General features: G+C 48.7%; 1 protein-coding gene across 1 annotated transcript in view; it reads left to right on the top strand.

Annotated features, from left to right (window-relative positions):
• The first annotated feature begins 391 nt into the window (after positions 1-391).
• Positions 392-27,443, top strand: part of exd2 (exonuclease 3'-5' domain containing 2) — a 32,578-nt gene continuing 5,526 nt past the window's right edge. The window contains exons 1-6 of the mRNA XM_064953079.1: positions 392-477; positions 1,244-1,898; positions 3,937-4,065; positions 4,849-4,976; positions 23,073-23,199; positions 24,044-24,372. Coding sequence (XP_064809151.1) covers positions 1,461-1,898; positions 3,937-4,065; positions 4,849-4,976; positions 23,073-23,199; positions 24,044-24,372 — 1,151 coding nt within the window. The 5' untranslated portion in view covers positions 392-477; positions 1,244-1,460. The remainder of the gene's footprint in view (positions 478-1,243; positions 1,899-3,936; positions 4,066-4,848; positions 4,977-23,072; positions 23,200-24,043; positions 24,373-27,443) is intronic.

Raw genomic sequence — 27,443 nt, 5'->3', positions numbered from 1 at the left:
GCATCATCTCATATCTCCTCCGCAAGTGATTTTCATATAATGAGACAGCAACTTTACCAGGTAAAAATGTAACATCTACACTGCAATATTGGATTAAAGACGCCATAAGATTGAACAGATTTTTATTTTATTTTTATCAGAAGGAGCTTTTTCCGCAGAAGACAAAATTAATTATTAAATATATGCATGCAAAACATCACAAATACTGTAACTAAATCAATCGGAAATTGTAGGGAATTGCATTTTTTATTTATTAATCTATTTCCAAATTGTGTTTAATTGGATAATAAATCATAATGAATTGGTTAATTAATTGACGTATTAACTCTGACCTCCCTGACACTGCGTGGGGGCGCCATGACAACGTCCTCCCATCGTCATAAATAGAGCCGGAAGCAGAACGTCAACACCTAGAAATCAACCAGTGGACATATGCAGACACAGCACAGGGTTATGGTGTGGACGTGAAATGTCAAGGTAGGTAAGAGGCTTGAAATAAGCATAGTACGCAGAAAGTCGTGCGGGAAACAAATTGCAAATGTCACTCACGTCGTTTAACGTTACTGACGTAGGCTAACGTTAGGTAGCTAGTTGGCTAGTCAATCTAGCTAGCTATTGTATTAAGCTAACGTTAGCTAACACGTTAAGCTAAACTTAACTGAGGAAGGTGTGCGTTATTTATAAAAAATAAAACTCATGATAGCTAGTGTCAATCCCCCGCAACTTCAACAACAAACGAATTGTTACTTAGTTGTTGCTCGATAGCTCCTCGGCCTCGACGTGAAACTGCATTAGCTGTTGGCTAACTAGCCAGCCCGGTGTTTGCTTGCTAACTATAGTACCTAGTTAGCGATATTGACTGACTCATCACATTTTCAGAACATTATCTTTCTAGCGGCGTCAGTCGTCCAGTGGTCGCAAACATCCTGATGTCAATGAGTTATGATTATCAGAGTTAGCTGCTAAACATACATGTCAAACAACCTCGTTAGCACCAGCTAGTTAGCCTCGCTTGTAAACAATGGCAGTGAATTGCGCAATGCTGTCTTAGTTATCATATGCTCTGCTGTGACACTCAAACGTGCAGCAAACATATATTATAACGTGGCATTGTTGGACAAGTGAAGTTATGAGTCTACTGCTTTGCCGTTCTTTGATTCATCCTATGGACAATGTGTTGTCGACAGTTTGTGTTGGTTCATATTGATATGTAAATGTAACGTTATTGCTGATTGTCTCCTAGGGGATACGGTGTCTGCCCAGAGTCTACTAACCAATAGCCTCTTCACACAACAAAGGAAGGATGTGCCCCAATGCTGACGATATATCCCCAAAGTCTCTATGACAAAACTTCAAATCGGTCTGCAACTTGGATGTAGGTCTACCTACCTAAGCTCATTTACAACACTTCTCAACCAAACAGCCCTAACCAAATAAACTCTGCACCTCTGAAACCCAAGATGGCTTCTAGACAAAGTGCCCTAACTGCTGCCGTGGTTACCCTGTTGGGAGCCACATTGGGTGGCCTGTTGCTATGGAGACAGAGAGCCATAAGGACAAAGAAGAGACAGCTTTCTGCTCAGGGTCTGAAGGGTCAGGTAAGGGTCAGCTCTTGTCCCTTACCTGTGGAACCAGAGCCTGTGGTTCTGGACTGTAAGAACCCAGTGGAGTCCCAAATCCAGTCTAAGCAGATCCAGCTATCCCCGGGTCAGAGTCTGGTCCTCCCACTGCCGGCTGTGCTACCCCCTGTTGACCAGGCCCTGGCAGTGCAGCCAGTGATGGTAAGCTCTGAGAAGGAGTGGGAGCAGCTGTGGCCCATGCTGCAGAAGGATCTGTCAGTCTATCCTGTCCTCGGCCTGGACTGTGAATGGGTGAAGAGTCAAACTAATACCCTGGGTGTAAGTTTGTTCTGCATGTTTTTAAACATATCATCCCATTTGTACTCTGTTTATTTTATCTCTGACTACATCTCTCTCCCTCCTCTCTCTCCCCCTTGCCGTCCCTGGTCCCCCTCTCTCTCTGTTCTCTCCCCCCTCTCTCTCTGTTCTCTCCCCCCTCTCTCTCTGTTCTCTCCCCCTCTCTCTCTGGTCCCCCCCTCTCTCTGGTCCCCCTCTCTTCTCTGGTCCCCCTCTCTCTCTCTGGTCCCTCTCCCTCTCTGGTCTCCCCCTCTCTCTGGTCCCCCCCTCTCTCTCTCTGGTCTCCCCCTCTCTCTCTCTCTGGTCCCCCCTCTCTCTCTCTCTGGTCTCCCCCTCTCTCTCTCTCTCTGGTCTCCCCCCCTCTCTCTCTCTCTCTCTCTGGTCTCCCCCCTCTCTCTCTCTCTGGTCTCCCCCTCTCTCTCTCTCTGGTCCCCCCTCTCTCTCTCTCTGGTCCCCCCCCTCTCTCTCTCTGGTCTCCCCCTCTCTCTCTCTCTGGTCTCCCCCTCTCTCTCTCTCTGGTCTCCCCCTCTCTCTCTCTCCCCCTCTGGTCTCCCTCTCTCTGGTCTCCCCCTCTCTCTCTCTGGTCTCCCCCTCTCTCTCTCTGGTCTCTCTCTGGTCTCCCCCTCTCTCTGGTCTCCCCCTCTCTCTGGTCTCCCCCCCTCTCTCTCTCTGGTCTCCCCCTCTCTCTCTCTCTGGTCTCCCCCTCTCTCTCTGGTCTCCTCCCCCCTCTCTCTCTGGTCTCCTCCCCCCCTCTCTCTGGTCTCCCCCCCTCTCTCTGGTCTCCCCCCCCCCTCTCTCTCTGGTCTCCCCCCCCTCTCTCTCTGGTCTCCCCCCCCCCTCTCTCTCTGGTCTCCCCCCCCTCTCTCTCTGGTCTCCCCCCCCTCTCTCTGGTCTCCTCCCCCTCTCTCTCTGGTCTCCCCCCCCCCCTCTCTCTCTGGTCTCCCCCCCCCTCTCTCTCTGGTCTCCCCCCCTCTCTCTCTGGTCTCCCCCCCTCTCTCTCTGGTCCCCCCCCCCCTCTCTCTCTGGTCCCCCCCCTCCTCTCTCTGGTCCCCCCCCCTCTCTCTGGTCCCCCCTCCCTCTCTCTGGTCCCCTCCCTCTCTCTGGTCTCCCCCTCTGGTCCCCCCCCCTCTCTCTGGTCCCCCCCCTCTCTCTGGTCCCCCCTCTCTCTCTGGTCCCCCTCCCCCTCCCCCTCTCTGGTCTCCCCCCCCCTCTCTCTCTGGTCTCCCCCCTCCCCCTCTCTCTGGTCTCCCCCCCCCCCTCTCTCTCTGGTCTCCCCCCCTCCCCTCTGGCCTCCCCCTCCCCTCTCTGGTCCCCCCCCCTCTCTCTCTGGTCCCCCTCTCTCTGGTCCCCCCCCCCTCTCTCTGGTCCCCCCCCTCTCTCTCTGGTCCCTCCCCCCTCTCTCTCTGGTCCCCCCCCCCTCTCTCTCTGGTCCCCCCCCTCTCTCTCTCCCCCCCCCTCTCTCTCTCTGGTCCCCCCCCTCTGGTCCCCCCCTCTCTCTGGTCCCCCCCCCCTCTCTCTCTGGTCCCCCCCTCTCTCTCTGGTCCCCCCCCCCTCTCTGGTCCCCCCCCCTCTCTCTCTGGTCCCCCCCCCTCTGGTCCCCCCCTCTCTCTCTGGTCCCCCCCCCCTCCCTCTGGTCCCCCCCTCTCTCTCTGGTCCCCCCCCCCCCCCTCTCTCTCTGGTCCCCCCCCTCTCTCTCTGGTCCCCCCCTCTCTCTGGTCCCCCTCTCTCTCTGGTCCCCCCCCCTCTGGTCCCCCCCCCTCTCTCTCTGGTCCCCCCCCCTCTCTCTCTGGTCCCCCCCCAGATCTCTCTCTGGTCTCCCCCCTCTCTCTGGTCCCCCCCCTCCCCCCCTCTCTCTGGTCCCCCCCCCCCCCCCTCTCTCTCTGGTCTCCCCTCTGGTCCCCCTCTCTCTCTGGTCCCCCCCCTCCCCCCCCTCTCTCTGGTCCCCCTCCCCCCCTCCTCTCTCTGGTCTCCTCCCCCTCCTCTCTCTCTGGTCTCTCTCCCCTCCCCCCTCTGTCCCCAGGTGTCAGTGAAGGATAAGACTTCAATGGTCTCTTTACTCCAGATGGCTTCCTACTCTGGTCTGTGTGTGTTGGTGAGGCTGCAGCCGTTCCGTGCTGGCCAGCAGGACTTGCCACTTACCCTGAAAGAGGTAGGTTCATCTGTGGTCCTCTGTAGCTCAGAATGGTGTTTTAAAATGCCAGTATAGTAGGCTCACTAGATTGCCGGTCGCTGGGGCGGTCACGCTGAGGGACCTCTCGGTGATTGGCGGGCTGGGGACCTTGGTGCGCTGGGCGGTCACGCTGGGGACCTCTCGGTGCGCTGACCTCACTGTGGCGGTCAAATCTCGGTGCGCTCAATACGCTGGGGACCTCTCGGTGCGCTGTGGCGGTCACGCTGGGGGACCTCTCGGTGCGCTGTGGCGGTCACGCTGGGGACCTCTCGGTGCGCTGTGGCGGTCACGCTGGGGGACCTCTCGGTCACGCTGGGGGACCTCGGCGCGCTGTGGCGGTCACGCTGGGGGACCTCTCGGTGCGCTGTGGCGGTCACGCTGGGGGACCTCTCGGTGCGCTGTGGCGGTCACGCTGGGGGACCTCTCGGTGCGCTGTGGCGGTCACGCTGGGGGACCTCTCGGTGCGCTGTGGCGGTCACGCTGGGGGACCTCTCGGTGCGCTGGGGCGGTCACGCTGGGGGACCTCTCGGCGCGCTGGGGCGGTCACGCTGGGGGACCTCTCGGCGCGCTGGGGCGGTCACGCTGGGGCGCTCCATACTGATGCCCATGATTTTGGAATGAGATGTTTGATGAGCAGGTGTCCACATACTTTTGGCCACGTAGTGTATATATCTATATAGACTTCCCCCTTCCCTACTCACTGTTGTAAATGGTTTTTTGATGACGTGTATTTATGTTATGTATTTGTTTCATTTTATATAGGTCCTCGGCGACCCTCACATCCTGAAGGTGGGTGTGGGCTGCTACGAGGACGGGAAGCGTCTAACACGGGACTATGGCCTGGCGCTGGGATGTACTGTGGACTTAAGATACCTTGCGCTACGACAAAGGTACCATACTAGTTGTTCTGTCTGTGATTGGCACATACAGTACGCAATGCTCCGTTGTTTTTATTTTTTAATAGTTGATCATTTCCTGTCGTGTGATACTGTCACGGGATGTTTGTCAGTGGTTGTCTGAGAAAAGCGTCTTCAAGTTTTAATGTCACGTGCACAAGTACTGGGAAATGCCTTTCTTGCTTAACTCTAAACCCCAACAATGCAGTAGTCGATATCAATGTAGCATAAGGGAGAACAAACACACAAAAAGAAAGTAAGAAGAAGCTACATACAGGGTCAGTAACATAATAACAATGTACAGGGATACTGGAGTGATGGAGGTAGATATGTATAGGGGACAGGGATACTGGAGTGATGGAGGTAGATATGTATAGGGGACAGGGATACTGGGGATGGAGGTAGATATGTATAGGGGGAAGGAGACAGATACTGGAGGATGGAGGTAGATATGTAGAGGGGGAAGGAGACTATATACAGGGTCAGTAACATAATAACAATGTACAGGGATACTGGAGTGATGGAGGTAGATATGTATAGGCGACAGGGATACTGGAGTGATGGAGGTAGATATGTATAGGGGGAAGGAGACAGGGATACTGGGGTGATGGAGGTAGATATGTAGAGGGGGAAGGAGACAGGGATACTGGATTGATGGAGGTAGATATGTATAGGGGGAAGGGGACAGGGATACTGGAGTGATGGAGGTAGATATGTAGAGGGGGAAGGAGACAGGGATACTGGGGTGATGGAGGTAGATATGTAGAGGGGGAAGGAGACAGGGATACTGGATTGATGGAGGTAGATATGTATAGGGGGAAGGGGACAGGGATACTGGAGTGATGGAGGTAGATATGTATAGGGGGAAGGAGACTATATGGAGGGTCAGTAACATAATAACAATGTACAGGGATACTGGAGTGATGGAGGTAGATATGTATAGGGGGATACTGGAGACAGGGATACTGGAGTGATGGAGGTAGATATGTATAGGGGGAAGGAGACAGGGATACTGGGGTGATGGAGGTAGATATGTAGAGGGGGAAGGAGACAGGGATACTGGATTGATGGAGGTAGATATGTATAGGGGGAAGGGGACAGGGATACTGGAGTGATGGAGGTAGATATGTATAGGGGGAAGGAGACAGGGATACTGGAGTGATGGAGGTAGATATGTATAGGGGGAAGGAGACAGGGATACTGGAGTGATGGAGGTAGATATGTATAGGGGTAAGGGGACAGGGATACTGGAGTGATGGAGGTAGATATGTATAGGGGGAAGGAGACAGGGATACTGGAGTGATGGAGGTAGATATGTATAGGGGGAAGGAGACAGGGATACTGGAGTGATGGAGGTAGATATGTATAGGGGTAAGGGGACAGGGATACTGGAGTGATGGAGGTAGATATGTATAGGGGTAAGGGGACAGGGATACTGGAGTGATGGAGGTAGATATGTATAGGGGGAAGGAGACAGGGATATTGGAGTGATGGAGGTAGATATGTATAGGGGGAAGGAGACTATATACAGGGTCAGTTCCATATTAACAATGTACAGGGATACTGGAGTGATGGAGGTAGATATGTATAGGGGTAAGGGGACAGGGATACTGGAGTGATGGAGGTAGATATGTAAAGGGGGAAGGAGACAGGGATACTGGAGTGATGGAGGTAGATATGTATAGGGGTAAGGTGACTATATACAGGGTCAGTAACATAACAATGTACAGGGATACTGGAGTGATGGAGGTAGATATGTATAGGCGACAGGGATACTGGAGTGATGGAGGTAGATATGTATAGGGGGAAGGAGACAGGGATACTGGAGTGATGGAATTAGATATGTATAGGGGGAAGGAGACAGGGATACTGGAGTGATGGAGGTAGATATGTATAGGGGGAAGGAGACAGGGATACTGGATTGATGGAGGTAGATATGTATAGGGGGAAGGAGACAGGGATACTGGATTGATGGTGGTAGATATGTATAGGGGGAAGGAGACAGGGATACTGGAGTGATGGAGGTAGATATGTATAGGGGGAAGGAGACAGGGATACTGGAGTGATGGAGGTAGATATGTATAGGGGGAAGGAGACAGGGATACTGGAGTGATGGAGGTAGATATGTATAGGGGGAAGGAGACTATATACAGGGTCAGTAACATAATAACAATGTACAGGGATACTGGAGTGATGGAGGTAGATATGTATAGGGGACAGGGATACTGGAGTGATGGAGGTAGATATGTATAGGGGGAAGGAGACAGGGATACTGGAGTGATGGAGGTAGATATGTATAGGGGGAAGGAGACAGGGATACTGGATTGATGGAGGTAGATATGTATAGGGGTAAGGAGACAGGGATACTGGGGTGATGGAGGTAGATATGTAGAGGGGGAAGGAGACAGGGATACTGGATTGATGGAGGTATATATGTATAGGGGGAAGGAGACAGGGATACTGGAGTGATGGAGGTAGATATGTATAGGGGGAAGGAGACAGGGATACTGGAGTGATGGAGGTAGATATATAGAGGGGTAAGGTGACTATATACAGGGTCAGTTCCATATTAACAATGTACAGGGATACTGGAGTGATGGAGGTAGATATGTATAGGGGGAAGGAGACAGGGATACTGGAGTGATGGAGGTAGATATGTATAGGGGGAAGGGGACAGGGATACTGGAGTGATGGAGGTAGATATGTAGAGGGGTAATGTGACTATATACAGGGTCAGTTCCATATTAACAATGTACAGGGATACTGGAGTGATGGAGGTAGATATGTATAGGGGACAGGGACACTGGAGTGATGGAGGTAGATATGTATAGGGGTTAGGAGACAGGGATACTGGAGTGATGGAGGTAGATATGTATAGGGGACAGGGACACTGGAGTGATGGAGGTAGATATGTATAGGGGTTAGGAGACGGGGATACTGGAGTGATGGAGGTAGATATGTATAGGGGGAAGGAGACAGGGATACTGGAGTGATGGAGGTAGATATGTATAGGGGGAAGGAGACAGGGATACTGGAGTGATGGAGGTAGATATGTAGAGGGGGAAGGAGACAGGGATACTGGAGTGATGGAGGTAGATATGTAGAGGGGTAAGGTGACTATATACAGGGTCAGTAACATAATAACAATGTACAGGGATACTGGAGTGATGGAGGTAGATATGTATAGGGGACAGGGATACTGGAGTGATGGAGGTAGATATGTATAGGGGGAAGGAGACAGGGATACTGGAGTGATGGAGGTAGATATGTAGAGGGGGAAGGAGACAGGGATACTGGAGTGATGGAGGTAGATATGTATAGGGGGAATGTGACAGGGATACTGGAGTGATGGAGGTAGATATGTATAGGGGGAAGGGGACAGGGATACTGCAGTGATGGAGGTAGATATGTATAGGGGGAAGGAGACAGGGATACTGGAGTGATGGAGGTAGATATGTATAGGGGTAAGGGGACAGGGATACTGCAGTGATGGAGGTAGATATGTATAGGGGGAAGGAGACAGGGATACTGGAGTGATGGAGGTAGATATGTATAGGGGGAAGGGGACAGGGATACTGGAGTGATGGAGGTAGATATGTATAGGGGGAAGGAGACAGGGATACTGGAGTGATGGAGGTAGATATGTATAGGGGGAAGGAGACAGGGATACTGGAGTGATGGAGGTAGATATGTATAGGGGGAAGGAGACAGGGATACTGGAGTGATGGTGGTAGATATGTAGAGGGGTAAGGAGACAGGGATACTGGAGTGATGGAGGTAGATATATAGAGGGGGAAGGGGACAGGGATACTGGAGTGATGGAGGTAGATATGTATAGGGGTAAGGTGACAGGGATACTGGAGTGATGGAGGTAGATATGTATAGGGGACAGGGATACTGGAGTGATGGAGGTAGATATGTAGAGGGGTAAGGTGACTATATACAGGGTCAGTAACATAATAACAATGTACAGGGATACTGGAGTGATGGAGGTAGATATGTATAGGGGACAGGGATACTGGAGTGATGGAGGTAGATATGTATAGGGGGAAGGAGACAGGGATACTGGAGTGATGGAGGTAGATATGTATAGGGGGAAGGGGACAGGGATACTGGAGTGGTGGAGGTAGATATGTATAGGGGAAGGAGACAGGGATACTGGAGTGATGGAGGTAGATATGTATAGGGGACAGGGATACTGGAGTGATGGAGGTAGATATGTAGAGGGGGAAGGAGACAGGGATACTGGAGTGATGGAGGTAGATATATAGAGGGGGAAGGAGACAGGGATACTGGAGTGATGGAGGTAGATATGTAGAGGGGGAAGAAGACAGTGATACTGGAGTGATGGAGGTAGATATGTAGAGGGGGAAGGAGACAGGGATACTGGAGTGATGGAGGTAGATATGTATAGGGGACTGGGATACTGGAGTGATGGAGGTAGATATGTAGAGGGGGAAGGAGACAGGGATACTGGAGTGATGGAGGTAGATATATAGAGGGGGAAGGAGACAGGGATACTGGAGTGATGGAGGTAGATATGTAGAGGGGGAAGAAGACAGTGATACTGGAGTGATGGAGGTAGATATGTAGAGGGGGAAGGAGACAGGGATACTGGAGTGATGGAGGTAGATATGTATAGGGGGAAGGAGACAGGGATACTGGAGTGATGGAGGTAGATATGTATAGGGTTCCATATTAACAATGACAGGGATACTGGAGTGATGGAGGTAGATATGTATAGGGGGAAGGAGACAGGGATACTGGAGTGATGGAGGTAGATATGTATAGGGGACAGGGATACTGGAGTGATGGAGGTAGATATGTAGAGGGGGAAGGAGACAGGGATACTGGAGTGATGGAGGTAGATATATAGAGGGGGAAGGAGACAGGGATACTGGAGTGATGGAGGTAGATATGTAGAGGGGGAAGGTGACAGGGATACTGGAGTGATGGAGGTAGATATGTAGAGGGGGAAGGTGACAGGGATACTGGAGTGATGGAGGTAGATATGTATAGGGGGAAGGAGACAGGGATACTGGAGTGATGGAGGTAGATATGTATAGGGGGAAGGAGACAGGGATACTGGAGTGATGGAGGTAGATATGTATAGGGGACAGGGATACTGGAGTGATGGAGGTAGATATGTATAGGGGGAAGGAGACAGGGATACTGGAGTGATGGAGGTAGATATGTATAGGGGGAAGGAGACAGGGATACTGGAGTGATGGAGGTAGATATGTATAGGGGACAGGGATACTGGAGTGATGGAGGTAGATATGTATAGGGGGAAGGAGACAGGGATACTGGAGTGATGGAGGTAGATATGTATAGGGGACAGGGATACTGGAGTGATGGAGGTAGATATGTATAGGGGGAAGGAGACAGGGATACTGGAGTGATGGAGGTAGATATGTATAGGGGGAAGGAGACAGGGATACTGGAGTGATGGAGGTAGATATGTATAGGGGTAAGGGGACAGTGATACTGGAGTGATGGAGGTAGATATGTATAGGGGGAAGGAGACAGGGATACTGGAGTGATGGAGGTAGATATGTATAGGGGGAAGGAGACAGGGATACTGGAGTGGTTGAGGTAGATATGTATAGGGGGAAGGAGACAGGGATACTGGAGTGGTGGAGGTAGATATGTATAGGGGGAAGGGGACTATATACAGGGTCAGTAGGAGGTAGATATGTATAGGGGTTAGGAGACAGGGATACTGGAGTGATGGAGGTAGATATGTATAGGGGGAAGGGGACTATATACAGGGTCAGTAGGAGGTAGATATGTATAGGGGGAAGGTGACTATATACAGGGTCAGTAGGAGGTAGATATGTATAGGGGGAAGGAGACTATATACAGGGTCAGTAGGAGGTAGATATGTATAGGGGGAAGGAGACTATATACAGGGTCAGTAGGAGGTAGATATGTATAGGGGGAAGGAGACTATATACAGGGTCAGTAGGAGGTAGATATGTATAGGGGGAAGGAGACTATATACAGGGTCAGTAGGAGGTAGATATGTATAGGGGGAAGGGGACTATATACAGGGTCAGTAGTAGGTAGATGTGTATAGGGGAAAGGAGACAGGGATACTGGAGTGATGGAGGTAGATATGTATAGGGGGAAGGGGACCGGGATACTGGAGTGATGGAGGTAGATATGTATAGGGGACAGGGATACTGGAGTGATGGAGGTAGATATGTATAGGGGGAAGGAGACAGGGATACTGGAGTGATGGAGGTAGATATGTATAGGGGAAAGGAGACTATATACAGGGTCATTAGGAGGTAGATATGTATAGGGGGAAGGAGACTATATACAGGGTCAGTAGGAGGTAGATATGTATAGGGGGAAGGAGACTATATACAGGGTCAGTAGGAGGTAGATATGTATAGGGGGAAGGAGACTATATACAGGGTCAGTAGGAGGTAGATATGTATAGGGGGAAGGAGACTATATACAGGGTCAGTAGGAGGTAGATATGTATAGGGGGAAGGAGACTATATACAGGGTCAGTAGGAGGTAGATATGTATAGGGGGAAGGAGACTATATACAGGGTCAGTAGGAGGTAGATATGTATAGGGGGAAGGAGACAGGGACACTGGAGTGATGGAGGTAGATATGTAGAGGGGGAAGGAGACAGGGATACTGGAGTGATGGAGGTAGATATGTATAGGGGGAAGGGGACAGGGATACTGGAGTGATGGAGGTAGATATGTATAGGGGGAAGGAGACAGGGATACTGGAGTGATGGAGGTAGATATGTATAGGGGGAAGGAGACAGGGATACTGGAGTGATGGAGGTAGATATGTATAGGGGGAAGGGGACAGGGATACTGGAGTGATGGAGGTAGATATGTATAGGGGACAGGGATACTGGAGTGATGGAGGTAGATATGTATAGGGGGAAGGAGACAGGGATACTGGAGTGATGGAGGTAGATATGTATAGGGGGAAGGGGATACTGGAGTGATGGAGGTAGATATGTATAGGGGAAGGAGACAGGGATACTGGAGTGATGGAGGTAGATATGTATAGGGGAAGGAGACAGGGATACTGGAGTGATGGTGGTAGATATGTAGAGGGGTAAGGAGACAGGGATACTGGAGTGATGGAGGTAGATATATAGAGGGGGAAGGGGACAGGGATACTGGAGTGATGGAGGTAGATATGTATAGGGGACAGGGATACTGGAGTGATGGAGGTAGATATGTAGAGGGGGAAGGAGACAGGGATACTGGAGTGATGGAGGTAGATATATAGAGGGGGAAGGAGACAGGGATACTGGAGTGATGGAGGTAGATATGTAGAGGGGTAAGGTGACAGGGATACTGGAGTGATGGAGGTAGATATGTATAGGGGACAGGGATACTGGAGTGATGGAGGTAGATATGTAGAGGGGTAAGGTGACTATATACAGGGTCAGTAACATAATAACAATGTACAGGGATACTGGAGTGATGGAGGTAGATATGTATAGGGGACAGGGATACTGGAGTGATGGAGGTAGATATGTATAGGGGGAAGGAGACAGGGATACTGGAGTGATGGAGGTAGATATGTATAGGGGGAAGGGGACAGGGATACTGGAGTGGTGGAGGTAGATATGTATAGGGGGAAGGAGACAGGGATACTGGAGTGATGGAGGTAGATATGTATAGGGGGAAGGGGACAGGGATACTGGAGTGATGGAGGTAGATATGTATAGGGGGAAGGAGACAGGGATACTGGAGTGATGGAGGTAGATATGTATAGGGGGAAGGAGACAGGGATACTGGAGTGATGGTGGTAGATATGTAGAGGGGTAAGGAGACAGGGATACTGGAGTGATGGAGGTAGATATGTATAGGGGACAGGGATACTGGAGTGATGGAGGTAGATATGTAGAGGGGGAAGGAGACAGGGATACTGGAGTGATGGAGGTAGATATATAGAGGGGGAAGGAGACAGGGATACTGGAGTGATGGAGGTAGATATGTAGAGGGGGAAGAAGACAGTGATACTGGAGTGATGGAGGTAGATATGTAGAGGGGGAAGGAGACAGGGATACTGGAGTGATGGAGGTAGATATATAGAGGGGGAAGGAGACAGGGATACTGGAGTGATGGAGGTAGATATGTAGAGGGGGAAGAAGACAGTGATACTGGAGTGATGGAGGTAGATATGTAGAGGGGGAAGGAGACAGGGATACTGGAGTGATGGAGGTAGATATGTATAGGGGGAAGGAGACAGGGATACTGGAGTGATGGAGGTAGATATGTATAGGGGGAAGGAGACAGGGATACTGGAGTGATGGAGGTAGATATGTATAGGGGACAGGGATACTGGAGTGATGGAGGTAGATATGTATAGGGGGAAGGAGACTATATACAGGGTCAGTAGGAGGTAGATATGTATAGGGGAAGGTGACTATATACAGGGTCAGTTCCATATTAACAATGTACAGGGATACTGGAGTGATGGAGGTAGATATGTATAGGGGGAAGGAGACTATATACAGGGTCAGTTCCATATTAACAATGTACAGGGATACTGGAGTGATGGAGGTAGATATGTATAGGGGACAGGGATACTGGAGTGATGGAGGTAGATATGTATAGGAGACAGGGATACTGGGGTGATGGAGGTAGATATGTAGAGGGGGAAGGAGACAGGGATACTGGATTGATGGAGGTAGATATGTATAGGGGGAAGGAGACAGGGATACTGGGGTGATGGAGGTAGATATGTAGAGGGGGAAGGAGACAGTGATACTGGAGTGATGGAGGTAGATATGTAGAGGGGGAAGGAGACAGGGATACTGGAGTGATGGAGGTAGATATGTATAGGGGTAAGGAGACAGGGATACTGGAGTGATGGAGGTAGATATGTATAGGGGGAAGGAGACAGGGATACTGGAGTGATGGAGGTAGATATGTATAGTGGGGAAGGAGACAGGGATACTGGAGTGATGGAGGTAGATATGTAGAGGGGGAAGGGGACAGGGATACTGGAGTGATGGAGGTAGATATGTATAGGGGGAAGGAGACAGGGATACTGGAGTGATGGAGGTAGATATGTATAGGGGGAAGGAGACAGGGATACTGGAGTGATGGTGGTAGATATGTAGAGGGGTAAGGAGACAGGGATACTGGAGTGATGGAGGTAGATATATAGAGGGGAAGGGGACAGGGATACTGGAGTGATGGAGGTAGATATGTATAGGGGACAGGGATACTGGAGTGATGGAGGTAGATATGTAGAGGGGGAAGGAGACAGGGATACTGGAGTGATGGAGGTAGATATATAGAGGGGGAAGGAGACAGGGATACTGGAGTGATGGAGGTAGATATGTAGAGGGGTAAGGTGACAGGGATACTGGAGTGATGGAGGTAGATATGTATAGGGGACAGGGATACTGGAGTGATGGAGGTAGATATGTAGAGGGGTAAGGTGACTATATACAGGGTCAGTAACATAATAACAATGTACAGGGATACTGGAGTGATGGAGGTAGATATGTATAGGGGACAGGGATACTGGAGTGATGGAGGTAGATATGTATAGGGGGAAGGAGACAGGGATACTGGAGTGATGGAGGTAGATATGTATAGGGGGAAGGGGACAGGGATACTGGAGTGGTGGAGGTAGATATGTATAGGGGGAAGGAGACAGGGATACTGGAGTGATGGAGGTAGATATGTATAGGGGGAAGGGGACAGGGATACTGGAGTGATGGAGGTAGATATGTATAGGGGGAAGGAGACAGGGATACTGGAGTGATGGAGGTAGATATGTATAGGGGGAAGGAGACAGGGATACTGGAGTGATGGTGGTAGATATGTAGAGGGGTAAGGAGACAGGGATACTGGAGTGATGGAGGTAGATATGTATAGGGGACAGGGATACTGGAGTGATGGAGGTAGATATGTAGAGGGGGAAGGAGACAGGGATACTGGAGTGATGGAGGTAGATATATAGAGGGGGAAGGAGACAGGGATACTGGAGTGATGGAGGTAGATATGTAGAGGGGGAAGAAGACAGTGATACTGGAGTGATGGAGGTAGATATGTAGAGGGGAAGGAGACAGGGATACTGGAGTGATGGAGGTAGATATATAGAGGGGAAGGAGACAGGGATACTGGAGTGATGGAGGTAGATATGTAGAGGGGAAGAAGACAGTGATACTGGAGTGATGGAGGTAGATATGTAGAGGGGAAGGAGACAGGGATACTGGAGTGATGGAGGTAGATATGTATAGGGGGAAGGAGACAGGGATACTGGAGTGATGGAGGTAGATATGTATAGGGGGAAGGAGACAGGGATACTGGAGTGATGGAGGTAGATATGTATAGGGGACAGGGATACTGGAGTGATGGAGGTAGATATGTATAGGGGGAAGGAGACTATATACAGGGTCAGTAGGAGGTAGATATGTATAGGGGGAAGGTGACTATATACAGGGTCAGTTCCATATTAACAATGTACAGGGATACTGGAGTGATGGAGGTAGATATGTATAGGGGGAAGGAGACTATATACAGGGTCAGTTCCATATTAACAATGTACAGGGATACTGGAGTGATGGAGGTAGATATGTATAGGGGACAGGGATACTGGAGTGATGGAGGTAGATATGTATAGGAGACAGGGATACTGGGGTGATGGAGGTAGATATGTAGAGGGGGAAGGAGACAGGGATACTGGATTGATGGAGGTAGATATGTATAGGGGGAAGGAGACAGGGATACTGGGGTGATGGAGGTAGATATGTAGAGGGGAAGGAGACAGTGATACTGGAGTGATGGAGGTAGATATGTAGAGGGGGAAGGAGACAGGGATACTGGAGTGATGGAGGTAGATATGTATAGGGGTAAGGAGACAGGGATACTGGAGTGATGGAGGTAGATATGTATAGGGGGAAGGAGACAGGGATACTGGAGTGATGGAGGTAGATATGTATAGTGGGGAAGGAGACAGGGATACTGGAGTGATGGAGGTAGATATGTAGAGGGGGAAGGAGACAGGGATACTGGAGTGATGGAGGTAGATATGTATAGGGGACAGGGATACTGGAGTGATGGAGGTAGATATGTATAGGGGGAAGGAGACAGGGATACTGGAGTGATGGAGGTAGATATGTATTGGGGGAAGGAGACAGGGATACTGGAGTGATGGAGGTAGATATGTATAGTGGGGAAGGAGACAGGGATACTGGAGTGATGGAGGTAGATATGTATAGGGGTAAGGAGACAGGGATACTGGAGTGATGGAGGTAGATATGTATAGGGGGAAGGAGACAGGGATACTGGAGTGATGGAGGTAGATATGTATAGGGGACAGGGATACTGGAGTGATGGAGGTAGATATGTATAGGGGGAAGGAGACAGGGATACTGGATTGATGGAGGTAGATATGTATAGGGGGAAGGAGACAGGGATACTGGATTGATGGTGGTAGATATGTATAGGGGGAAGGAGACAGGGATACTGGAGTGATGGAGGTAGATATGTATAGGGGGAAGGAGACTATATACAGGGTCAGTAACATAATAACAATGTACAGGGATACTGGAGTGATGGAGGTAGATATGTATAGGGGACAGGGATACTGGAGTGATGGAGGTAGATATGTATAGGGGAAGGAGACAGGGATACTGGAGTGATGGAGGTAGATATGTATAGGGGGAAGGAGACAGGGATACTGGATTGATGGAGGTAGATATGTATAGGGGTAAGGAGACAGGGATACTGGGGTGATGGAGGTAGATATGTAGAGGGGGAAGGAGACAGGGATACTGGATTGATGGAGGTATATATGTATAGGGGGAAGGAGACAGGGATACTGGAGTGATGGAGGTAGATATGTATAGGGGAAGGAGACAGGGATACTGGAGTGATGGAGGTAGATATATAGAGGGGTAAGGTGACTATATACAGGGTCAGTTCCATATTAACAATGTACAGGGATACTGGAGTGATGGAGGTAGATATGTATAGGGGGAAGGAGACAGGGATACTGGAGTGATGGAGGTAGATATGTATAGGGGGAAGGGGACAGGGATACTGGAGTGATGGAGGTAGATATGTAGAGGGGGTAAGGTGACTATATACAGGGTCAGTTCCATATTAACAATGTACAGGGATACTGGAGTGATGGAGGTAGATATGTATAGGGGACAGGGACACTGGAGTGATGGAGGTAGATATGTATAGGGGTTAGGAGACAGGGATACTGGAGTGATGGAGGTAGATATGTATAGGGGACAGGGACACTGGAGTGATGGAGGTAGATATGTATAGGGGTTAGGAGACAGGGATACTGGAGTGATGGAGGTAGATATGTATAGGGGGAAGGAGACAGGGATACTGGATTGATGGAGGTAGATATGTATAGGGGGAAGGAGACTATATACAGGGTCAGTAACATAATAACAATGTACAGGGATACTGGAGTGATGGAGGTAGATATGTATAGGGGACAGGGATACTGGAGTGATGGAGGTAGATATGTATAGGGGAAGGAGACAGGGATACTGGGGTGATGGAGGTAGATATGTAGAGGGGGAAGGAGACAGGGATACTGGATTGATGGAGGTAGATATGTATAGGGGGAAGGAGACTATATACAGGGTCAGTAGGAGGTAGATATGTATAGGGGGAAGGTGACTATATACAGGGTCAGTTCCATATTAACAATGTACAGGGATACTGGAGTGATGGAGGTAGATATGTATAGGGGAAGGAGACTATATACAGGGTCAGTTCCATATTAACAATGTACAGGGATACTGGAGTGATGGAGGTAGATATGTATAGGGGACAGGGATACTGGAGTGATGGAGGTAGATATGTATAGGGGGAAGGAGACTATATACAGGGTCAGTAGGAGGTAGATATGTATAGGGGGAAGGTGACTATATACAGGGTCAGTTCCATATTAACAATGTACAGGGATACTGGAGTGATGGAGGTAGATATGTATAGGGGAAGGAGACTATATACAGGGTCAGTTCCATATTAACAATGTACAGGGATACTGGAGTGATGGAGGTAGATATGTATAGGGGACAGGGATACTGGAGTGATGGAGGTAGATATGTATAGGAGACAGGGATACTGGGGTGATGGAGGTAGATATGTAGAGGGGAAGGAGACAGGGATACTGGATTGATGGAGGTAGATATGTATAGGGGGAAGGAGACAGGGATACTGGGGTGATGGAGGTAGATATGTAGAGGGGAAGGAGACAGTGATACTGGAGTGATGGAGGTAGATATGTAGAGGGGAAGGAGACAGGGATACTGGAGTGATGGAGGTAGATATGTATAGGGGTAAGGAGACAGGGATACTGGAGTGATGGAGGTAGATATGTATAGGGGGAAGGAGACAGGGATACTGGAGTGATGGAGGTAGATATGTATAGTGGGGAAGGAGACAGGGATACTGGAGTGATGGAGGTAGATATGTAGAGGGGGAAGGAGACAGGGATACTGGAGTGATGGAGGTAGATATGTATAGGGGACAGGGATACTGGAGTGATGGAGGTAGATATGTATAGGGGAAGGAGACAGGGATACTGGAGTGATGGAGGTAGATATGTATTGGGGGAAGGAGACAGGGATACTGGAGTGATGGAGGTAGATATGTATAGTGGGGAAGGAGACAGGGATACTGGAGTGATGGAGGTAGATATGTATAGGGGTAAGGAGACAGGGATACTGGAGTGATGGAGGTAGATATGTATAGGGGGAAGGAGACAGGGATACTGGAGTGATGGAGGTAGATATGTATAGGGGACAGGGATACTGGAGTGATGGAGGTAGATATGTATAGGGGGAAGGAGACAGGGATACTGGATTGATGGAGGTAGATATGTATAGGGGAAGGAGACAGGGATACTGGATTGATGGTGGTAGATATGTATAGGGGGAAGGAGACAGGGATACTGGAGTGATGGAGGTAGATATGTATAGGGGGAAGGAGACTATATACAGGGTCAGTAACATAATAACAATGTACAGGGATACTGGAGTGATGGAGGTAGATATGTATAGGGGACAGGGATACTGGAGTGATGGAGGTAGATATGTATAGGGGAAGGAGACAGGGATACTGGAGTGATGGAGGTAGATATGTATAGGGGGAAGGAGACAGGGATACTGGATTGATGGAGGTAGATATGTATAGGGGTAAGGAGACAGGGATACTGGGGTGATGGAGGTAGATATGTAGAGGGGGAAGGAGACAGGGATACTGGATTGATGGAGGTATATATGTATAGGGGGAAGGAGACAGGGATACTGGAGTGATGGAGGTAGATATGTATAGGGGGAAGGAGACAGGGATACTGGAGTGATGGAGGTAGATATATAGAGGGGTAAGGTGACTATATACAGGGTCAGTTCCATATTAACAATGTACAGGGATACTGGAGTGATGGAGGTAGATATGTATAGGGGGAAGGAGACAGGGATACTGGAGTGATGGAGGTAGATATGTATAGGGGGAAGGGGACAGGGATACTGGAGTGATGGAGGTAGATATGTAGAGGGGTAAGGTGACTATATACAGGGTCAGTTCCATATTAACAATGTACAGGGATACTGGAGTGATGGAGGTAGATATGTATAGGGGACAGGGACACTGGAGTGATGGAGGTAGATATGTATAGGGGTTAGGAGACAGGGATACTGGAGTGATGGAGGTAGATATGTATAGGGGGAAGGAGACAGGGATACTGGATTGATGGAGGTAGATATGTATAGGGGAAGGAGACTATATACAGGGTCAGTAACATAATAACAATGTACAGGGATACTGGAGTGATGGAGGTAGATATGTATAGGGGACAGGGATACTGGAGTGATGGAGGTAGATATGTATAGGGGAAGGAGACAGGGATACTGGGGTGATGGAGGTAGATATGTAGAGGGGAAGGAGACAGGGATACTGGATTGATGGAGGTAGATATGTATAGGGGGAAGGAGACAGGGATACTGGAGTGATGGAGGTAGATATGTATAGGGGAAGGAGACAGGGATACTGGATTGATGGAGGTAGATATGTATAGGGGTAAGGAGACAGGGATACTGGGGTGATGGAGGTAGATATGTAGAGGGGGAAGGAGACAGTGATACTGGATTGATGGAGGTATATATGTATAGGCGGAAGGAGACAGGGATACTGGAGTGATGGAGGTAGATATGTATAGGGGGAAGGAGACAGGGATACTGGAGTGATGGAGGTAGATATGTATAGTGGGAAGGAGACAGGGACACTGGAGTGATGGAGGTAGATATGTATAGGGGTAAGGAGACTATATACAGGGTCAGTTCCATATTAACAATGTACAGGGATACTGGAGTGATGGAGGTAGATATGTATAGGGGACAGGGATACTGGAGTGATGGAGGTAGATATGTATAGGGGGAAGGAGACAGGGATACTGGAGTGATGGAGGTAGATATGTATTGGGGGAAGGAGACAGGGATACTGGAGTGATGGAGGTAGATATGTATTGGGGGAAGGAGACAGGGATACTGGAGTGATGGAGGTAGATATGTATTGGGGGAAGGAGACTAAGGGTCAGATATTAACAATGTACAGGGATACTGGAGTGATGGAGGTAGATATGTATTGGGGGAAGGAGACAGGGATACTGGAGTGATGGAGGTAGATATGTATAGGGGAAGGAGACAGGGATACTGGAGTGATGGAGGTAGATATGTATAGGGGGAAGGGATACTGGATACAGGGTGGTTCCATATGTATAGGAGACAGGGATACTGGAGTGATGGAGGTAGATATGTATAGGGGGAAGGACAGGGATACTGGAGTGATGGAGGTAGATATGTATAGGGGGAGACAGGGATACTGGAGTGATGGAGGTAGATATGTATAGGAAGACAGGGATACTGGAGTGATGGAGGTAGATATGTATAGGGGGAAGGAGACAGGGATACTGGAGTGATGGAGGTAGATATGTATAGGGGGAAGGTGACAGGGATACTGGAGTGATGGAGGTAGATATGTATAGGGGGAAGGAGACAGGGATACTGGAGTGATGGAGGTAGATATGTATAGGGGGAAGGTGACTATATACAGGGTCAGTAGGAGGTAGATATGTATAGGGGGAAGGGGACTATACAGGGTCAGTAGGAGGTAGATATGTATAGGGGGAAGGAGACAGGGATACTGGAGTGATGGAGGTAGATATGTATAGGGGAAGGGACAGGGATACTGGAGTGATGGAGGTAGATATGTTTAGGGGGGAAGGAGACAGGGATACTGGAGTGATGGAGGTAGATATGTATAGGGGGAAGGAGACAGGGATACTGGAGTGATGGAGGTAGATATGTATAGGGGAAAGGAGACAGGGATACTGGAGTGATGGAGGTAGATATGTATAGGGGGAAGGAGACAGGGATACTGGAGTGATGGAGGTAGATATGTATAGGGGAAAGGAGACAGGGACACTGGAGTGATGGAGGTAGATATGTATAGGGGTAAGGAGACTATATACAGGGTGATGGAGTTATATTAACAATGTACAGGGATACTGGAGTGATGGAGGTAGATATGTATAGGGGACAGGGATACTGGAGTGATGGAGGTAGATATGTATAGGGGGAAGGAGACAGGGATACTGGAGTGATGGAGGTAGATATGTATTGGGGGAAGGAGACAGGGATACTGGAGTGATGGAGGTAGATATGTATTGGGGGAAGGAGACAGGGATACTGGAGTGATGGAGGTAGATATGTATTGGGGGAAGGAGACAGGGATACTGGAGTGATGGAGGTAGATATGTATTGGGGGAAGGAGACAGGGATACTGGAGTGATGGAGGTAGATATGTATAGGAGACAGGGATACTGGAGTGATGGAGGTAGATATGTATAGGAGACAGGGATACTGGAGTGATGGAGGTAGATATGTATAGGGGGAAGGAGACAGGGATACTGGAGTGATGGAGGTAGATATGTATAGGGGAAGGAGACAGGGATACTGGAGTGATGGAGGTAGATATGTATAGGAGACAGGGATACTGGAGTGATGGAGGTAGATATGTATACGGGGAAGGAGACAGGGATACTGGAGTGATGGAGGTAGATATGTATAGGGGGAAGGTGACAGGGATACTGGAGTGATGGAGGTAGATATGTATAGGGGGAAGGAGACAGGGATACTGGAGTGATGGAGGTAGATATGTATAGGGGGAAGGTGACTATATACAGGGTCAGTAGGAGGTAGATATGTATAGGGGGAAGGGGACTATATACAGGGTCAGTAGGAGGTAGATATGTATAGGGGGAAGGAGACAGGGATACTGGAGTGATGGAGGTAGATATGTATAGGGGGAAGGAGACAGGGATACTGGAGTGATGGAGGTAGATATGTAGAGGGGAAGGAGACAGGGATACTGGAGTGATGGAGGTAGATATGTATAGGGGAAGGAGACAGGGATACTGGAGTGATGGAGGTAGATATGTATAGGGGAAAGGAGACAGGGATACTGGAGTGATGGAGGTAGATATGTATAGGGGGAAGGAGACAGGGATACTGGAGTGATGGAGGTAGATATGTATAGGGGGAAGGAGACAGGGATACTGGAGTGATGGAGGTAGATATGTATAGGGGGAAGGAGACAGGGATACTGGAGTGATGGAGGTAGATATGTATAGGGGAAAGGAGACTATATACATTGCACAACCTTCAATGTTACTTCATAATTCTGGCAAATTAGTTCTCAACGAACCAGGCGGCCCAAACTGTTGCATATACCCTGACTCTGCAATGAATGCTAGAGAAGTTTGAAGTCTTGAGTGATTTTGACCCAGATGACCTTGATGTTCTCGACCTGCTTTACTGAACCCTGTCAATGTGCTCCCCCCATCCACTCTTTCCTGTAGTCCACTATCAGCTCCTTGGTCTTACTGATGTTGAGATAGAGGTTGTTGTCCTGGCAACACTGCCAGGTCTCTGACCTCCCTATTCGCTGTCTCATCGTCGCCGGTGACCAGGCTTACCACCGTGTCGTCAGCGAACTTCGTGATGGTTTTGGAGTCGTGCGTTTTCCTAGTGCGTATGTGTTTCTGTGCAGGAAGGTAGCGTTGAATAACTGTCTGAGTCTGAAGTCTCTGGCAGCTGACCTGCTCAACGTCTCTCTGGAGAAATCCTTGGAGCTGCGCTGTAGTGACTGGGAGGCTGACCCGCTGACCCTACAACAGGTACACAACACTACTGGTGTTCGTTTAAACAGGATGTGACACGTTGTTAGAACGTCTACATTACTGGTGTTCGTTTAAACAGGATGTGACACGTTGTTAGAACGTCTACGCTACTGGTGTTCGTTTAAACAGGATGTGACACGTTGTTAGAACAGGATGTGACACGCTACTGGTGTTAGTTTATACAGGATGTGACACTTCGTTTAAACAGGATGTGACACGTTGTTAGAACGTCTACACTGGTGTTAGTTTAAACAGGATGTGACACGTTGTTAGAACGTCTACACTACTGGTGTTAGTTTAAACAGGATGTGACACGTTGTTAGACCGTCTACACTACTGGTGTTAGTTTAAACAGGATGTGACACGTTGTTAGAACGTCTACACTAGTGTTAGTTTAACACTACTGGTGTTAGTTTATACAGGATGTGACACGTTGTTAGAACGTCTACACTACTGGTGTTAGTTTAAACAGGATGTGACACGTTGTTAGAACGTCTACACTACTGGTGTTAGTTTAAACAGGATGTGACACGTTGTTAGAACGTCTACACTACTGGTGTTAGTTTAAACAGGATGTGACACTTCGTTAGAACGTCTACACTACTGGTGTTAGTTTAAACAGGATGTGACACGTTGTTACTGTCCATGTTGAAGATCAGCTTTGCAGTTGGACTGATCTCCAAATCAACCTGCGTTCAAAATAACTTCTCATTGATGTGATCAATATTAGCCATTCTGTTCCTTTTGCTTCCTCAAACTGATCGCCTCAAACATACAGAGATTATTATCTTCTCATTAACGCCCCAACCCCTCCCTCTCTCTCCCCCCCCCTGACCTTCAGATGACCTACGCAGCCCGGGATGCACAGGTATCCATCGCCCTCTTCTTCCGCCTACTCGGACTCCACTCAGATTCCACGCCCTCACTTGACACTGGGAGTGGCTACTCCCAGCTGGCCAATTGCTGCCAGGGCGTGGTGGACACACCCTTCAGGGGGTGGGGTGGAGGAGAGTGCGAGGATGGAGGGAAAAGCGTGGATCGAGAGAGGAGGAGGCGGAATAGGAAGCTCCAGCAGTCTGTTTTTGAAAGCCCAGAGTCTGGGGACCAGCAAGTTCCAGACCCCAGGAAGAACAACAAGAGAAAATCGCTCGGGGTGGGCTACTCTGCCAGGTGGGTAGGAGGGGTGGGGGGCTACTCTGCCAGGTGGGTAGGAGGGGTGGGGGGCTACTCTGCCAGGTGGGTAGGAGGGGTGGGGGGCTACTCTGCCAGGTGGGTAGGAGGGGTGGGGGCTACTCTGCCAGGTGGGTAGGAGGGGGGGGTGGGGGGCTACTCTGCCAGGTGGGTAGGAGGGTGGGGGGGGGGGGGGCTACTCTGCCAGGTGGGCAGGAGGGGGGGGGGCTACTCTGCCAGGTGGTTAGGAGGGGTGGGGGGCTACTCTGCCAGGTGGTTAGGGGGGTGGGGGGCTACTCTGCCAGGTGGGTAGGAGGGGTGGGGGCTACTCTGCCAGGGGGTGGGGGGCTAGGGTTGGTGGTGGGGGGGGCTACTCTGCCAGGGGGGGTGGGGGGCTACTCTGCCAGGTGGGGAGGGATGGGCTAGTCTGTACAGGTGTTGCAGATATTTTCCTTAATTTGTTCTTATTTTGTGTTACCATTTTCTAACTTTCATAGTAGAGATGAATTGTCCTATTTTATAAACCTGTTGTGTAAAACATGAATGTTGAAAATCTGGGGCCCGGTTGCACCAGTTATGTGTTCAAACAAAAACAAGTTGATCTTAGGTCATCTTTGTTCAAAACCATCTTTTGCACCAACCAAAAATAAGACGAGTCGTAGCAGGTCCTGCGTAAGCGATGCACATTCTGGAGATGTGACGACGCCTCATAATGATGGTTGCTATGCGGCGACCGTTGCTAGACTGTTGCTGTTCTCAACCGGGTTGCCATGTCTGCGGTTTTCTTTTAGCAGGTGAAAATGTTGTGGGGGTTTTTGGGGCTAGTTTTTAAAATAGAATCGTGGCGGCAAGTGCGTTTTTCATTTTTATTATTTAAAAAATAATAATTTCACACTGTGACCTGCAGAAGATTAGGTGCTTGGGGTCCTTGTCTGTTTGGAAGACCCATTTGTGACCAAGCTTGAACTTTCTGACTAATGTCTTGATGTTGCTTCAATATATCCACATAATGCCGTCTATTTTGTGAAGTGCACCAGTCCCTCCTGCAGCAAAGCACCTCCACAACATGACCCCCGTACTTCACAGTTGGGATGCTGTTCTTTGGCTTGCAAGCCTCCCCTTTTTCCTCCAAACATAACGATGGTCATTATGGCCAAACAGTTCTATTTTTGTTTTGTCAGACCAGAGGACAGTACAATCTTTGTCCCCATGTGCAGTTGAAAACCGTAGTGTGGCTTTTTTATGGTGGTTTTGGAGCAGTCCCTTCTTCCTTGTTGAGCACCCTTTCAGGTTATGTCGATTTAGGACTTGTTTTACTGTGGATATAGATACAAAAAGTATCTGTCTCCTCCAGCATCTTCACAAGGTCCTTTGCTGTTGTTCTGGGATTGATTTGCACTTTTCGCACCAAAGTACGTTCATCTCTAGGAGACAGAACACGTCTCCTTCCTGAGCAGTATGACGGCCGCGTAGTCCCATGGTGTTTATACTTGCGTACTATTGTTTGTACAGATGAACGTGGTACCTTTAGGCGTTTGGAAATTGCTCCCAAAGATGAACCAGACTTGTGGAGGTCTACAATTTTTTTTCCCTGAGGTCTTGGCTGATTTCTTTTGATTTTCCCATGATGTCAAGCAAAGAGGCACTGATTTTGAAGGTAGGCCTTGAAATACATCCACAGGTACATCTTTAATTGACTCAAATGATGTCAATTAGCCTATCAGAAGCTTCAGAAGCATGACATCATTTTCTGGAATTTTCCAAGCTGTTTAAAGGCACAGTCAACTTAGTGTATGTAAACTTCTGACCCACTGGACTTGTGATACAGTGAATGATATGTGAAATAATCTGTCTGTAAACAATTGTTGGAAAGAATTAGATGTCCTGACCGACTTGCCAAAACTATATTTTGTTAACAAGAAATTTGTGGAGTGGTTGAAAAATGAGTTTTAATGACTTGCTGTAAGGGAAGTGATTTACTTACGCTCAGCAGTCAAATTTAAATCAACGTCCGTTGATAAACGATCTGCCGATTTTATAAATGCGGATGATCTTTTCTCTTGATAAATAAAAGGAATTTGACTATGTTAGCTCGCAATACTTTATTTAGATGGAAAACCACATTTTGCTTCTTACATCGTTACAAGTTACGTTGACATGTCTCGTTAATACGCTCGATAACGTTATGGAGAAAGGGTTTATTGGCTAAATGTGGCGGCGACTCTCTTGCTGCAGGAAAACAAATTAGGCTATAGTTTCATACTTTGTGGCGGGTTAGGAGTAGTCATTATTTTAGGATTTTTAGCTTGACCTGGCAACCCTGGATCTAAAGTTTGCGATGCAAGTCATTTCGCAAAGCCGACGACTATGCATTCACGTTTTCTTAACGCCTCGATCACAGACATTGTATTCATTGAAGTAGATTCTATTTACAATGCAACGCTGCCTTCACATTGCAGCGTTGCGGTTGCGGTGCGTTCGGTGGTGCATCTGTATCGAACGTATGCGGCAAACTGTATGCGTAGATGGCTTGACAGAAATGGCAGCGCAAGGTGAATGTTGGAACTTTTGTTGCGTATAGATGATGCTGCGTACCATTTTGGGCAATGACGCTGTAGGTTTTGATCGACGCAAAGCAACTGGATGAATCAATACCTAATTACTGTGGCAATCAATATCACTGAATGGCAAAACAAATATTGGCGTAAAGTAGGCTAATGCCATTGAAGCAATAGCCACGTGTGCTCAACTATAATTTCAGAACGGTGTTGATTAGGAAGGCGCTATCGTGTTGCTTTGATACCCGCCTGAGGTCTTGATGAATCAATCGATGTCAGATTTTGTTTAAACTGAATCACTTTTGGATATTTGGTAACGATTAGACTGGGAAATGTTAGCTAAATGGAGGAGTTAATGATTTTGTTTCGATCTTCATCTGTACGCTCTATTTTATATCCGTCTCCGTGCTGGTTATCACTGATCAGAAACATTTTGCATGCTGTAGTTAAGGCAGGGGGGGTGTGGAATATAGCCAGTATACCACGGCTAAGAGCTGTTCTTAGTTATGGAGT

Source organism: Oncorhynchus masou, chromosome 32, assembly GCF_036934945.1.
Source record: "Oncorhynchus masou masou isolate Uvic2021 chromosome 32, UVic_Omas_1.1, whole genome shotgun sequence".
Taxonomy (NCBI): Eukaryota; Metazoa; Chordata; class Actinopteri; order Salmoniformes; family Salmonidae; genus Oncorhynchus; species Oncorhynchus masou.
This window is presented reverse-complemented; position numbering and strand designations above follow the sequence as displayed.